Here is a 16,671-nt window from a genome sequence, read left to right as displayed (position 1 = left end):
CGAATCCTCAACCTCACTATTTAAAGGAAAAAAATGAATCTACTTTTTGGTTCTATAAGTATTACGGCTTGGTGGCACTAGCCACCGCCCGATCTAAAGGGTACAGCCATATCCATCCATCCATCCATCCAGGCAGCTCGCCTGCTATACGCAGACGTGGTTGTGGCTGTACAATATATGAGCCATTACTAATGGCTATCCAGATAAGAAGCGAGCCAGCGCTTGGGACCACACCACCATGATCAAAGTCCAGTTCTTTCTTGAGGGACACCCAAAAGTAACCCTTCATGGCATTCACAATCTTTTGTGTGTGATTTTACAACACGAAACCGCAATATGATTGGGAGGGGACACCGTAGTGAAGAACTGAAAATTTCGACCCTGGAGGGCTGAACAGATTCTGATGTCGCACACAATACGTGACCCTCTGGCATTTCGCCTCCACTGATAAGCTTGATACGCAGCAGTCATCCAGTGTACTGCGGGATTAGGGCGCCGATGAAGTATTCATAAACATTCTGGAAGACATCTACAGTGGATCAACTGTCACCGTAGTGCTGCATGAAAAAAGTGACAGAATACCAACATGGAATGGTGTAAAAAAAGAAGATAGGATCTCCTGAATGCCAGTTACCGCGTGTTTACAGCAAACTTTCCGATGCCGAGAACGGAAAGAGTTGGGATATGAGCTAATGGAGAGTACCTTAGGAACAATCGCTTTGCCGATGACAGTGCGTTGCTGAGTAACTCAGGCCACAAATTGCAATTCAATATCACTGAACCAGAAAAGGAGAGCAGAATGGTAGGTTCTAAAGTTAATCTTCAGAAAGTGAAAGTAAAGTACAACAACTTGTACTTAACTACGGAGCAGAAAGGGGGAGGATTACAAAGAGTATGCAACTTAAGTTGAGGACTACACAGTGAGCAATGAAAAGGAAAGTAATTGGTGTAACCTTAAGATTCAAAAAAGAGCAAAGCCTATCAGGGAACAAAATGATGTTAAATACCTCATAGCTGAAATCAGGAAGAAGAAATGGTCCTGGGCAGGGCACATAGCGTGAACGCAAGATAACCGTTCATTCATTCATCCACAAAACTTGTTTAGGGTCCTGAAGTCTGGTCTTCTCAGACCGAAGCGGGCCGCGTACACGTCGGTACTGTCAGACCGAGCTTTGTGGCGTCATCGTGGACCTTCTGGACTGTCCGTAGCTGATCTTGGTAAAACGAGCTTCGCCCCATCTTCTGCCAGTAAAGCCATTGTTTTTCGGGGTCGGCGAGAGTCGTGGGACCAGCATGTGTCTGATGCAATGAAGCTATCGCACGCGTCACACTCATCTTGAGTTTCACAATCATGGTGAATTTTATTTAAAAATTACGGGCCGGGGTTGGTTCCGCTTTGCAGTAAACGTAACGTCACTACCTGAGCCCTGTTCAATTTAACTTGGGGCAGTTGAAATTGCCTAAGCCCCAAGTAATAATATTTTGTGATGTCCTTGTATGTGATTAAATTATCTTTATGATCCCCGAAATGGTAGCGGGCGCCGGGTGGGCTCTAACCAGCACCGCAAGCGAGTCTTCGTGCCTGATCATTCGGCACCTCGTTGAGGTTGATGCGAGTTTCGTCCACTTGTCCCATTGCACAGGATTCTATCGAATTTCAGTATCGATAGCATTGACTTTGTTCATAAGTTTTACCACAGTTCTAGTCACCTAGCCCCTTGTCAAAGCTCGTAATTGCAGCATTGGAGTCACTATATATGTATGAGCATTTTCAGTTCCTGATAGCTATAGCAACCGCGGCTTGCTCCGCCACCGTGGAGTCCTTAGTGAGTATAGTCAGGGCGTCCCGTACTTCTTTCTGGCTGTCGACTACCGCAGCCGTCTAGGCCCATTTGATATTTCAACCAGGCTGCATCCATGACGGCCACCTGTTGTCCTACCTGTTCGATATCTTTCAATAAAGCTTTCGCTTTCGCTTTTCGCCTGCTGACAATGTGCTCAGTATGCATGTTTTTCGGCAGGGAAGTGGTATTGATCACTCCTTTAAGCTCTGCATTCAGTTCAACCTCGACCTCCTTCCGATTCTTCGATCTATTGGGAACTGACCTGATCGCTATTAGTATCAGCCTATCCGCACGTGTCCTTGTTAGTATTTCCTGCTGCGCCATCTGTTGTGCTTCGGCCATCTCTTCTATAGTATTGTACACGCTGAAGCTCAGGAGTTTCTCGTTCAACGCACTGTTAGGTATACCTAGGGCAGCCTTGACTAACTTTCTGATAATAGTGTTGAGCTTAGTCAGCTCAGCCTGCGACCCTTGAAAGAGACCTGCCACGTAGGTGAAGTGACTGAGAGTGAAGGCATGTAATGCATGCACTGGGCTAACCTGCATTAGAGTGCTGTCCTAACCAAGGCCCCTGAGTCGTTTGGTGATTCTCTTTAGTAGCCTGAGGACTTGGTCAGTTTTTTTTAAAATATGATGAATGGCAGCGAGGTTGGTACTGCCAGCTTTAAAGTGGAAGCCTCAAACTTTAATTGTTTCGACCTGCTTGATTGCTTGTCCGTCGTGACAGTGCAATATAATCTTGGGTTTCTCATCTTGGTTTCTCACCATTGGGTCTTCGACTCCTACCTCGATGTCTTTAATGAAAAGTTCCAACTTCGCCACCGACAAAATTAGCCCCGTTTCATCGAGAGTGCTTTCAAAGTTGTGCACTTTCCTCAATTCTAGTCTCCGTTTGCTCTATGTTGCCGTTGGTGCTTCATATGACTTTATTGTCGGCATATATTGCTAATTGTATACCTTTTATTCGCTCAAATTTTCTGGCAACAGTGGTCATTGCTAAATTATATAACGCGGGTTAGAGCACAGCACCTTGTGGGGTGCCTTTGTTTCCGAATGCCCTCACCTTAAATTTTAGTTCTCTTAGTTTGAGGTTCGCTTGTCTATCACCACGAAATGACTTGACTATTGGGAAAACCTCTTGCCAGGACCCAGTGCGGCAGGACCTCGAGGTTGGCCTTGTGCTCTGTTCAATCAAAACCTTTTTCGACGTCGAGACCTAGGAGCACTCTCGCATGCACTGGGATAACCTGTATGAGCTGGTGCTTGATCAGGAGCACGGCGTCTTGAGTCGACAGCCAGGTATGGAAACTGATCACGTTATACGGGAGTATGTCATGTTGCTCGACGTAGCGCATGAGTCTGTAGAGAATGACGTGTTTCATAGCTTTACCTAGGCATGACGTAAGTGAGATTAGACGGAGGTTATCTAGACCGTCTGGTTTACATGGTTTGGGTTTGAGAACGCCCTCTATCACAATATGACGGCCTATTACAATTTGATCATTGAAGCTGTCACGCTACTGCCATAATGAATTACACTTCACACATGCGAAATCGTAATACCAGTCTAATGTTAACAAAAAATCTGACATCCAGTTGCGCAAACAAGCATACCAATACGAGGAAATTACTGCATAAAAACAAAGAAAGGACAAATGAATTGAAAAAAAATTTAGTCGGGGTGTAGAACTGTAATGGCGACTTCAATGCGACTGTAAGAGAAGTGGTGGAAAAGAACCTCAAAGTTTATTGAGAGCCTCAAAGAAATTTCGTTATCGTTTACTATCACCATGGGGCTTGTGCTGTGCTCTCCTTCTTATGCGATTCTTAAAAGAGAGAAAAAAAGATAAAAGTGAGCCCCGCAACCGTCTGCATCATAGTGCGACACCTCAACAGTAGCTCACGAGGAATGAGGGTGGAGAGAATAAAAGGATAGGATTAAAAGGTATAGAGATAGAGAGGGGGAAGGAGAGAGCGTGGCGCAGGGACAGTGACACTTAGACGTAAGGAGAAGATAGGAAAGATGAACACGGTCGCAGGAGTCCGAGGACGGGGCACCACTTAGCGAGAGCTCTTGTCGGCGTCAGGAGATGGCGTACGGCGAGCCACTCGGCCAGAGCTGCGCTGTCATTGGAGATCGCGGGGGCACAACCGGTCGGCACAAAATCCAGAGAGCGAGTCTGTGCTCTCCTTAGCAAGTTGTCTGGCCGTGGCAGTTGGTACTCAGAGGGGACGTGAACAGCGTGTAAGACTTACAACTACAAGGATCTCTCGAGGACCGGCACTGACTTCTAATGAACCCCGCGCGGTGGTCTAGTGAATAAGGTACTCGGCTGCTGGCCTGCAGCTGGCTGGATCGAATCGCGACTGCGGCGGCTGCATTTTCGAAGGAAGCGAAAATACTGTAGGCCCATGCGCTCAGATATGGGGGAATGGTAAAGAACCCCAGGTGCTGAAAATTTCCGGAGCCCTCCACTACGAAGTCTATCATAATCAAATGGCGGTTTTGGGACGTTCAACCCCACATATCAATCAATCAATCAATCGATCACTTTCAATAAAGTTTAGCAACATGAACATGGGAAACAAGAACAAGAAAGCACACGTGATCATCTCTTGTTCATCCGCACAAGCCGGCATGACCTGCAAAAGAAATTGGGAGACGCAACCATAATTGCAGCAACAAACCACAACGAGACGCGCAAAGATATCAAGCAAATCACCTGAGCACATCTAGTTCATTTGACCGGTTCAACTAAAGATATCTTTATCCGTAAGAGGTATATAAAATTTCCCGAGTTCACGGGCGATTGTCTACAGCCTTGTTCCTTCATGTTTCGCGTTCTATTCACGTCACTGTCATTAGCGTCACCTCATCGGGATTGTAAATATTTCATGCAAGAAAGAACGTCTTCCTTTGATGGACCTACAAGCCCAAGAAAATGACCAGGACAGGCGCTGTCTACCTTCCCAGAAATGGACGCACTGTTTCCCTTGAAATATGCCGAATCTTTTGGGACGAATATTTTGATGTGTGCGCAGTCTCGTTACTGCTGAGAGTTGAGTAAAACAGATGCACCAAGTCACACTGATTCGGCAACAAACGAATTCTTCCCTTTGCCCCGCATATTAGTTGGGCGGATGAACTTCAACCGCTGTTTGTCGTGTTACTGCCTAACTCTACAGAATGAGAGTGTTTTTTGGAACCTATTAAAATGGAGCAGCTTACACAATTTTAAAGTGATTGCGGTAACAAGCTCGGTGTCACAGAAATCGCGACATCGGTGTCGGCGGCTGTGAGTGAAAAATCTTCATCTTGTGCGGGAGCGAAAAATCGAGAAAGATGCAAATAAAATAATCGAAAATTCGGGTTCGAGTAGAGATCAAACCTGTGTAGTTTGCATGGAAAGTGGGTGTTCTGCCACTCAGTCATGCGTCTTTTTTTCTTCCGTACAACAGCCAATCATCTGTTTATGCACTGTATCCATACGCATCTATATGAATACAGTCGACTCCCGTTAATACGAAGTTCACGGGAACCGCAAAAACTTCGAATTAAACGAACTTCGAATTAAGCAAAAAGCACTAAAAACGGCACTTTTATTAGTTTAAAAGCGCGACAGTTTTTAGGAAAAATAGTCTGTCATCTTCTTCTGCTTGCCGAATCTGGCTGCGGCTCGCAAGTTTTGTGAGGAATACACGTGTCGAAGTGCTTCTTCGGCGTTGTGTTCTCCAACAAAAAACCGCTGCGCAAGAGCAAGACCCGCAGCTACATCGGCAGCCCTCGGTGGTGGCTCATTTCCGATGTCGTCGTCATCATCGTCATTTTCAGGAATGCAGTCATGGGGCCGAACCATCTGCACGATTTCGCTGTTCGTTAGTGGACCGCATGTTTCGACGTTGCTGTCCACAGCGACATACTCGTCAAAACGGACGTCACCGAGAGCGGCGCGAAAGCTAGCGTCGTCGAGCTCATTTGTTTGCACTTCCACTGGCGCACAAAAAGAAGCATCCCCCGAGTTTTCCATGAAACCACAGGCCCGGAAACAATTGGCGATGGTTTCTACTTTCACGCGGGTCCAAGCTCGCGCTAGCATGTTGATGGAACTAAGCAAACTCACCTCGTATTGCTACGAGTTGTCCATGCACAAAAGCATGCGCTCGACGAGATGCTGCCTATAAAATACCTTCACATTTTTTATTATGCCCTAATCCATGGGCTGCAACACGGACGTCGTGTTTGCAGGCAGGTACACAAGACGGATGGCACTCAAGGCAGGTACGTTCATGTGGGTACTACATTGGTCCACAAGGAACAACACCTCACGGCTTGATTGCGAGAACTTGCGGTCGAGTTTGGTGATCCAGTCCTTAAATATGTCGGATGTCATCCATGCCTTTCTGTTCGAGGCATAATCCACAGGAAGCGTCTTCACGCCTTTAAAGCACCTAGGCTTGGCAGCCTTCCCGATCACAAGCAGGCGACACCGTTCTGTGCCAGTCATGTTCGCCGCGACTAGCACTGACACTCTCTCTTTGCTTCTTTTGCCTCCAGAACAGTCGTCGTCTTTAAATGTCAGGGTCTTGTCCGGTAGCAGCCGATAAAAAAGCGCTTTCTCGTCTGCATTAAAAATGTCTGCCGGCTGGTATTCTTCGAGGTACTCGCGAAGCTTGCCCGCTTTCCATGTCAGGCACGTTTCCTCATCGACTGACGACTTCTCCCCACACACGCTTTTAAAAATCAAGTCGTGGCGATGTTTGAAACGCGTAAGCCACCCATCCGAAGCAGCGAAGTCGTTGATGCCCAACATTTCAGCAAGCGATGACGCTTCTGCCGTGACGACTTCACCACTGAGAGGAAGTTTGTTGTTTCGTGCCTCTCTGATCCAAATCAGCAGTGCTTCCTCCAACTCGGGGTAGGCGCCGGTGCGCATCCGCTTCCGCGATGTCTTGAATTTTTCCCTTTCAAACGCATCCAATATTGAGCGCTTATTCTTTATGAAAGTCGACAGCGTGTTAGGCTTAATGCCGTACTTTCTTGCAATGTCTTGTTTGGTGGTGCTTCCCTGGTCAACTTTCTTCAAGACTTCGACTTTCGTCGCTAGGTCTAGCGTTCGGTAAGGGCCACGAGTTGCCATTATCAAACGTACGTCACCACCACAACACTCAAAATCAGAAGCGCGGAAACACGTGTGGAATCAACCCAGCGCGCGGGTGACGCGGTGACACACTCGAGTCTCGACAAAAGTCAACTAAAAGAGTCAGTCGATGCCGCCGATGCGATTCGCCAGCGTTAAAAAGATTGCCGCTTCAAGATCTGTGGCGCTGCGGACAGTAGTGATGGCGAAGACACCAGCGCGATCTGGCAGATGTTTTGGCATATGAAAAGTTCCCCATTTTACTGTAAAATTACGGTCGCGACGAGACTGTCGATTGAAAAAACTTCTAATTAACCAATATTATGGGTTTTTAACTTCAAATTATCGAGCATTTTTTTCTATACGATTGCATGCAAAACTGATGGGACCACTTGCTCATTTCTAATTAACCGAAACTTCCAATTAAGCGACTTCGAATTACCGGGAGTCGACTGTACAATGAAAAACACTTACTTTGTTAAGAAGCACAGACAGCAATTTTCATGCTTCAGGCTTTTCCATGAGATTTACATGGGCAGTGCAGGTGAAGATGTTTGCGGAGATCACTTGGCCGCCGCAGGAGCAGAACGGCATTATTTTGCAAAAGCGTGAAAGATTCCATTCCATGGTAGTGAGCCATTTAGGTTTGTGCGACTGGTCATGTTCCAAAATGTTTGTGCAGAGTAAGTGGATATTTCTAAACTAAGACATGTGTCTTCCACGGTTTCTACAACTCGGAAATATATCTATTGATATTATGAATGATGTACAACCGAGATGCGCGTAAGTTTTTTGGAGCTTCATTGTTATTCTTTCTTGTTTTTATTTTTTCAAGCATTGCCATAAATACGATGCATTTTGTTGCTTCCTGCTACCGAAAAATGCTATTTTGTGCGTATAATTGGACCTTATCACAACCATTTTTACTATTTTTGTGCAGGTGGTCATGTGTATTGGCGACCAAGGAACAAAAGTCTTGTAAAGGCCGGGTTCACATCACCAGAGTTGCCTGGAAGCAATGAATTACAATGTCTCCAATTTCACTATTATCCTGACGTTTATATTGGAACCTTGAATTACGTGATACGTATCTCCACAGAAGGTGAGTTCCACCGATTTCGCGACTTGGCGAGGATAAGAAAGGTATTCCTACGAGGAAAATATCCAGAGATTCTGAGTGTGTTAAACACGATTTGATAGGCCACTGATAAGAAACTAATTTGAAACACAACTTCTCACAAGATCTAAGCAATGAACCCCCCAGGCACGAATCAAAATTTTATCAGAAGTAACGCTATCAGGATCTTCCTTTAGCATTTTATCTTGTATAGCCCTAACAAACACCGCCCCCCCCCCCCCCCCCCCAAAAAAAAACAAGGCCCCTCCAGCAAATGAAGCGGTTTTCACACCACCATTGCTTCAACGCAGAGTGGTGAAGCCTAGCACGGAACGTATCTATGCCCCATATGCTTATCCCAGCTATAGAGATACTGTGTGCATGATCACCCTCTACAACGGGCTTAAAAAAAACTATATGCACCTATTTTTATGATACTATGTTTGTATTTCTTCAGGCGAAGTTCGCCTAAAAATAGCTTGATCGATAACGTAATTATAGCATGTGATCTTTCTGGTTTTCGGCAACTACGCTACGAAAGAACTTTCGCCTCACCGTTTACAGTACTTCGATTGATTAGCTGCGCAACTTGCGGTTTAGTGCTCCTTGTTTCAACAGTCATTGTACGTGTATTATATCTGATTATTTGGACAGTATTTGTAACGGCGCTCTTTTTGTTTTTTGTATATATTCGCACCTCGCGGACACATCTCGACCAGTGTCTATAAGGACTTCTTGACATGGATGCAGACTCTGCTTCATGAGCTTATTAATAATAAGCTTAAGAGCACCCTGGGGTCTATAAGGGGTCAGCCTATATTTACTCCATTTGACAGTGGAGCTACGTTAGCTACACCTGTGAAACCGCTGTTGTGGTAGCAGTATTAGCAGTAGTATATAGTAGTTGTTGTAGTAGTGGTAGCAGTAGTAGTAGAAGTAGCAGCAGTAGGAGTAGTAGCGGTAGCAGTAGTAGTAGTAGTAGTAGCAGTAGGAGTAGTAGCACTAGCAGTAGTAGTAGCAATAGTAGTAGTTGTTTGAGTAGTACCAGCAGCAGTTGTAGTAGTAGCAGTGATAGTAGTAGTAGTAGTAGTAGTAGTAGTAGTAATAATAGTAGTAGTTGTATTAGTAGTAGTGGTGGTGGCAGACGTCACACATTCACGTGCACAGAAGGGGGTAGTGGAAAATCAAGAAAACTGCTTTACAATGACCTTAATGCAGATGATCATGGTGATGATGGTTTAAGTGCCAAGAAAGCTATTCGCACTTGGAGTAATTACAATCAGTATATTTCTACGATTCCCACAAACTGAGTCTAGAAAGGACTTTCTCAACTTTATTACGATAACTCAAAAGACGAAATATTTGTGTTAAACTAAGGTAATGGATGGATCTGGGTGCGTCAGAAAATCATGGTGATGATGGAGAGTGCACACATGGCAAAATGCCTGTTGTAGTAGTGTAAAACCACACAGTGAGAGGCGTTCCCTGAAATGCCATTGCCTGAGTGCCTAGGGTCACAAAATCTCGCGTTGCCCAATCAAGTGTAAGTGCGTATATTAATTCTGGTGGTGGCTTTAGGGCACCACATGGTCTCGGCCGCTAAGAAAATAGTCATGCACTTGCAGATTTCTTGTTCAACGTGTTTCGTGGTGTTCAACCAGTTGAATGTTTTTATGTGCGAAAATTCGAAAGAGCTCCCTCGTTTTTTTGTGTTTTTTTTTTTCAATAGGTGCAAGAAGCCAAGTTGTGTGGATGAGGTCTATGAAGGAACTGGGGCCACGTGAATGGACAACGGCAGAAGTGGCTTTCCAAGAGGAGCAAAATTTTCGGGTGACTGCCAAGTGTAGCAGTGATAAACATATTACCCATCGTTTCTAGGTAGTTTTTAGAGGATGCTGAGCTAATCCGATTGTTCTGATTACGACATACGGGAACAACACGCACTGTGGCTTTAGAAATATCATTGAACAATCTGATGCTATGGAGTCTGCTGAAAGTGAACAGCTGCACACTCACCTTGAAGTATTTACACAGGCACACAGCAGCGCAAAAGAGGCCCAAACGGACGCAAACGTGGTGCCCGTTTGTGTCTCTTCTGTGTTCCCCCGCGTCTGCGCACATGCTTCAAGACCAATGTGTTTTAGCTAGGCTGAGTCACAGTTCAACTGCGTACGTCATCGGCGGAGACATCGATCATCAATATTTGAGAGCGCCGCTTTAACGCTCGAGGCAAAACGTCTACTGTATCAAAAAAGAAAAAAAATCCCAGCTTATACACGGAGTGAATGATGATGAGTGGGGGGAAGCTTCGAAGGGTTTTATCGGCAAACCGTGAATCAATCGCTGGCCGCGTCCATCCGTCCGTCCGTCCATCTGTTGGTTTTTCTGTTGTCTTTCCTTTCATTCGTGTTCCAGCTGTCTGTCTCCCTGTCCGTTCTTCCGGCCGTCCGTCTGTCTGTCTATCCTTCCGTCCACTGTCTGTATGTCTGTCCATTCATGAGGTCTTAAGTATGAATGTATGTATGTATGTATGTATGCATGCATGTATGTATGTATGTATGTATGTATGTATGCATGCATGTATGTATGTATGTATGTATTTATGTATGTCTTTCTGCACGTCCGTCTGTTTCTCTGCCCATCTGCACGTCCATTTGTCTGCATGTCCCTCTGTCCGTATGTCTGTCCGTCCATCGAGTACCACTCCAAGCACAGTTACCACGCATCTTTTCATCATATATTCAATATATACAAGTACTTCTATCGAGCGGACATTCCAAAGACTAAACCGAGAGGTGGCTACCACATACAGGAGACGCATGACCCACGCTTTAGGGAGATTCGCCCCTAAAAAACCCTCTGTCCTGGTATCGCAGCCGCATGCGCCCTGTGGCATCACCACCAAGCTCGCTCACTGATGGACACTGACTGATGCTGGCACCAGGCTGACTTTTCTCGGTGTGGCGTGAGCCGAGCATGAAAGGCAAAAAACCCGCACTTTAACCGGGGGTGCCAAAGACCCGTCAGCACGTAATTTTTTAGTGCTGGAGTTAGAATATACTTGCAAGGTCTGTGGAAGACGAAGGCTCAACTCTAGCTTATGTACGCCGAGGAGATACCTAGCATCAGAGGATAAGGTCGTCCTAAGCACCTGAGATATACCACCTTTTTAGAAGAACACTAAAGAGAAACAGTGACTTGGTTTAGAGAGATAAACTGCTCTCTGAGGTTCACACCGTCTTGTTCAAGTTTCTAGTCTTACGCTATCTCGGAACTGCATTGTCGCTTGTGTCACGTGATAAGTTATTTACCAGCTGAGAAAATCAGGGTTTTGTTCTCATGTTTCAAGTTCGCCCTCAAATCTCGCTGTGTGACGTAAAAAATTTCAAGATGTATATTCGTATTTTTGCAACATTGGCTCGATTAATGTTCCTGGAACTTCGTATGCTAGATCAATGACACCCACAGGCGACAATGTAGTTCAATTTCATCAATTAGAAGCTACCTATAATACGTAATGGAGCTGTCGTCAAGAATTATGTCATCTTGGTGTTTGCTGAGGGGATCTTAAGATGGCTTTTGCACCAGCCATTTTTTTACGCACTTTTTTTCCGCTACCAAGCATCGTCTCGCAGTTAGAGTGGTGTAATGGGGATGGTGAAATTGTACTTTACCGATATGCGAACCTGGTTTTACTCTTTATTGTCCCTCTCAGCTTTACATGGCTAGCTAGTGTAAACTTCTTTTTTTTTTACTTGCAGATTAGGTTCGAATGCACCATCGAAGGAAATCACATGGAAGTCTGTGTCATAGATGCAATACGGTTGCAGAGATGCAAGAGCAAGAGAGGTGAGTTTCATTGTGCAGCGCAACATTGTGTACGCCGTGTCTCAGCCAAAATATGTCAAGTGTTTTTTTTTGTTTTTGAGGAAAGCGAGAGAAGTTTTTTTTTGCCTGGAAACAGCTTCAAAACAACCATAGTGATCTGAAGGAGGAAGTATTTTGTGGATGTCTCCTTTGAATGAACAAATAAATTGCACAACTATGGTTCCGACTGTTAACTTGTTTCAACATAAATCAACTTCAGTTGCACATCGCTTGTTTTCAAGTGGTCCTAGACTGGATCGCAGAACACATACGAGCGCGATATGTAGCCAGGGGCAGGAAGGACAGAGACAAGCGCTTGGTATCACATGATTGCACTCATGGGAGAGCGGGATTGTTTACAATAATCTGGCGTCTAAATATTGTCGAGCTGTTTCAAATTAAGTCTACTGAATTTTTTTGCCAAGATGTTGCATCTAAATTTTGATATAAGTATATGGTATCTTAATTTTATGTGGTTGTTTGTAGAAGCTGCTCTATTCAATAAATTTGTTTATAGACACCCACTTTTCTTTGCTACAATATAATATAAGGGTATATTGACTTAGTGCTTGCATCACCATAACTATAGTGCACTGAATTTAATCACAACGCAAGTAGCTACAGCAGTAGCAAATGTGATAAGAGATAATAAATATATTGCTTAACGAAAAATACTCTTTGGCCTTCACAAACTGACGCTGATCTAAGGACACTCGAACAATGACACAATGAAAAACGAGAAAGCTAGTGTTTCCTTTTCGCCTTCACTAAGCTTGTCAGAGGCTCTCTTTCCTCCTTTCCCCTTATCCGTTGAGTGAAAGCGTATATATTGCCAGGATCAAATCTTTAAATTCTCAGAATTTCGAGCTTTTTCACCTGAATGCTGCTATCTCATGTTGTGCACTCTAAAGGGCACAAGATGGCAATGTGAGACAAGACAGAACAGGCACACCACTGCACGGAAAGGCGGGGTAGGTGAGAATTCATAACTGATATTCCACGTATGCGGACCTGTGGAGAATTTATTTACTTATAACGTCTCCTGAACAAACTGAAGGCGCGTCGAATCATGCCGAGAAGACGGGGAGCTCTGGGACAAATGCCACTCCAGTTTTTAAGAGGATGGTTAAGAGGGATATTAAGGCGTTGCGTCACCATCTTTCGAAGCTAACTTTAATACGATGAACAAATATCATCTGTACTGATATCATTATGTGCGAGTGTGTCTCAGAGGACCAAGATTAAAGTTTATTGACATCAACAACAGGTCAGGTGAGGAAAAAAGGGTCAGGAAAGGGGAAAACGATTCGCTGTGAGGACTCTCTCATGGCGCACCTGCTGACATCGGCACTATAGCGTGAGATGAAACTACACTGCGACTCTGCTGACTTAAACGACTGTTTTGCATGTCACGAAAATGAAATCAAATTACCGCTTGTTCGATGCCAACGGAGCCACGCAGTGAAGCCGTCATGTAAACATCAGAAAATCTTGCTTGAACACATGAATAAATGTTAATAGCATATCATGATGTCTAAGTAGCATAAATCTTAAAACTACTTTTTACGAACATCTTGTAATTCATTTTACTTGAAGCATTCACACTTGCCATTACACTTGCTAGGTTCTTGATGATGTGGGCTTCAGTTCGCCGCAAAAAGTGACTACTGAAAATTTCGGTGTCAGTATTTCTTCATCTACTTGTCAATAATGTTTACTGTTTAATGGCACAAATACAAACGTGAAAGTGTGAGTGTGTTATCAATAGCTTTAGGTGTGCTTGTAATTTTTTCGCTATGCTATTGTGCCGCCGAGATACATTGTTCTCGTGCGCTGAGCATATAATGAAACTTCGGCAAATTTCACGTACCTGATAATCGACGTTATTTGAAAAATATGGAGGGGACGTGACCGTGTTTCAATTTTTGTACTGAGTGACATGTTGTGAAATAACGCCAAACCTATGTAGAAGTGTTGCATGCACAGACATATGTTGAAGAGCTGAAAATTTTTATAAGACCAGTTGCTTGCACTTGCGCAACAATGTCAACTGAAACATGCGTATTATCAACACTAGAAGCGGATATGAAGCGCCGATGCTCGCTAGGATTCTCGCCCAGGACACTGCTACATAAATTAACTGTAGAGCATGGCAACAAGCCACCATTGACGTTATCCTAACTTAGAAGTGTGGCATTTTGCGCCGGTTAATATGGCATGACGATAGTTATAGCGCGAGAACAAAACGAGGACACAGAGACAAGAAGGACACGAAGAACACGAGCGCTTGTGTCCTTCGTGTCCTTCTTGAATCTGTTGTCGTTTTGTTCTCGCGCTATAACTATCGTTAACCCGACGTGACGGCTGTATCAAAGGAGTACATATGTGATGTCTCTGAAATTGGGTAGGCAGCACTGAATCCTTTATTGACGTTTCACAAAGATTAGCGTCTATTTGAAAAGTACTTCAGATACCTGGCGTAGCTTTGTGTAAAAATGCTTAGTTGCCACTCAAAATGCTTGGGTTCGATTCCAGCTGGGACCCCGACATTTATTCTCGACATTCGTCGGGTCAACGCTACCGATGTCAGGTGTTCTTTAGCGCTCGCACATTAAAATAGCCCATGTGTGTTCTCGTTGTTCCTCGGTAGATACTATGCGTCCATCACCTGTGGCACGTACCCGCATACCAGCGGCACTTACCTGCCCGTAGGTATGTGCCAGTGTGTGGCGCGAAGTGTTGGACGAGGTACGCGACGGGATCGTGACATTATTCATGTCTTGACCATCGCGTCAGCGTCATACTCTTCAAAACATCTTACCCTCCCATGCTAATTTTGGTTCATGCCAAGTGAAGGAGGTGACCACGAGAGCACCCAAACCCAAGCGTCTAAATAGATAGATAGATAGGTAGGTAGGTAGGTAGGTAGGTAGGTAGGTAGGTAGGTAGGTAGGTAGGTAGGTAGGTCGGTAGGTCGGTAGGTCGGTCGGTCGGTCGGTCGGTCGGTCGGTCGGTCGGTAGGTCGGTAGGTAGGTAGGTAGGTAGGTAGGTAGGTAGGTAGGTAGGTAGGTAGGTAGGTAGGTAGGTAGGTAGGTAGGTAGGTAGACAGACAGACAGACAGACAGACAGACAGACAGACAGACAGACAGACAGACAGACAGACAGACTGACAGACTGACAGACTGACAGACTGACAGACAGACAGACAGACAGACAGACAGACAGATACGATCAAAGTCACCGAAGCTCGCTAGGTACGCAGGTGATAAGAATCGTGACAGTGTATCTAACGTATTCGAGTAGCAGCTAAAGCGTGATTTTCATGGCTTCTCTTCGTTTCTACAGCCACGAATAAGAACTTCTGTGATTTCGAAAATGGTTGGTGCACCTGGAAAAACCTCGACATCGCTCATCGATCCTCTTATAATGCACCTTGGGTGCTCGGCGGCGGCCGCACGAAGTCGACACTCAAAAGGCCACCTCAAGACCACACCTTAAGGAATGCCACAGGTACAAGATGGCTTTGCCAGTTTGCTTCGAAATGAAAAAATTGAAAGTTTTTGCATTTTCTTTAGATGAGTAGATAACGTCTTTTATTTTCCTGTCGAACTATTCTGAAAAAATTTCACTCTCGCCCCAATGTTTTCTCTATATTGCCACTTTTCTTCCTCAAGTTTGTTAGTGCCCCATTACATTTCATTTCTCGGCGCAAACTGCCAAGTGTTCGAGAAGTTTCATGACTGCACAAGACATTTTCGTTAAGGTTGCACGCACAACGGGAAAATTACAGAATATTCTGGAACCTTTGTGGCCGCTAGCGCTAAAGCTGGAATATTCGACGGCACATGTATAAATGCCGATGCTGACACACTTCAACGCTTGTGAGATAATCTACGAACGACGATCTTTTCGCCTCTAACGATGCCAATGTGTATTGATGTAATCGTTCACCGACCACAAGTTCGGCCACACAGTGTCATCTGGGACCTACAGTCTGTTCCCTCCGTCGAAGTCACGACCCCGTGAAAATATGAATTTCCACATCAGCAAAGTGGTGGCGCTAACTTCGCTAATGTGTAGATGGATGTTCATACAAAAGAGACTATAGCATGTTATGTTCCGGAAGCCGGAAAACATTGCATATCAGTATCCATCACAAGATGCTCAATAACAAATGCAGCATATAGGTGATCTCCCTAAAAAAGAGTATTACCAATTGTGCCTGGACTGCAGCACTCATTAGTACGCAGCACGCCCAAACACGACCACTGTGAGGTAGCAAGTCGAAACTACGCTCTCAAAATTCTCTGGTGGGAGCGTGGAGTGACGCATTATTTTCATATGACCCGTGCTTTTTTATCAGCCAGAAAAAAGCGAGATAGAATGTATGTGACTGAAAATAGCGCAATATGATATGATTTATGCATGCCTACAAATGCTAAATTGACATTTTATTGAGTATATGAGCAGTTTTGAAGGTATAGGCACAATTAGGTCTGAATAAATAGGCATCATTAAAAACAAGAATTGTAGTGGCTTCTACAGTACACCGGAACAATGAGCACGAGCTGGGCTCCACGCAACGACATTCCACTTGTTTTCAATCATGCAGGCTATTTGAGACCTCTGTACATTCAGGTAATTGTACTAATTCCCTGTATAGGTAAATATTGTCAGAAGATATTTACGATGGGTGCACTGACTG

At 44.7% G+C, this 16,671-nt stretch overlaps 1 protein-coding gene across 5 annotated transcripts in view; it reads left to right on the top strand.

The window, feature by feature from the left end:
- The window catches only part of LOC142796382 (MAM and LDL-receptor class A domain-containing protein 2-like), a 154,586-nt gene that overhangs the window by 33,498 nt on the left and 104,417 nt on the right, over positions 1-16,671 (top strand). For all 5 annotated transcript variants that reach the window (XM_075886850.1, XM_075886846.1, XM_075886849.1 and 2 more), the window contains 4 exons: positions 7,923-8,084; positions 9,829-9,929; positions 11,861-11,948; positions 15,312-15,476. In XM_075886850.1, coding sequence (XP_075742965.1) covers positions 7,923-8,084; positions 9,829-9,929; positions 11,861-11,948; positions 15,312-15,476 — 516 coding nt within the window. The remainder of the gene's footprint in view (positions 1-7,922; positions 8,085-9,828; positions 9,930-11,860; positions 11,949-15,311; positions 15,477-16,671) is intronic.

Source organism: Rhipicephalus microplus, chromosome 2, assembly GCF_043290135.1.
Source record: "Rhipicephalus microplus isolate Deutch F79 chromosome 2, USDA_Rmic, whole genome shotgun sequence".
Taxonomy (NCBI): domain Eukaryota; kingdom Metazoa; phylum Arthropoda; class Arachnida; order Ixodida; family Ixodidae; genus Rhipicephalus; species Rhipicephalus microplus.
This window is presented reverse-complemented; position numbering and strand designations above follow the sequence as displayed.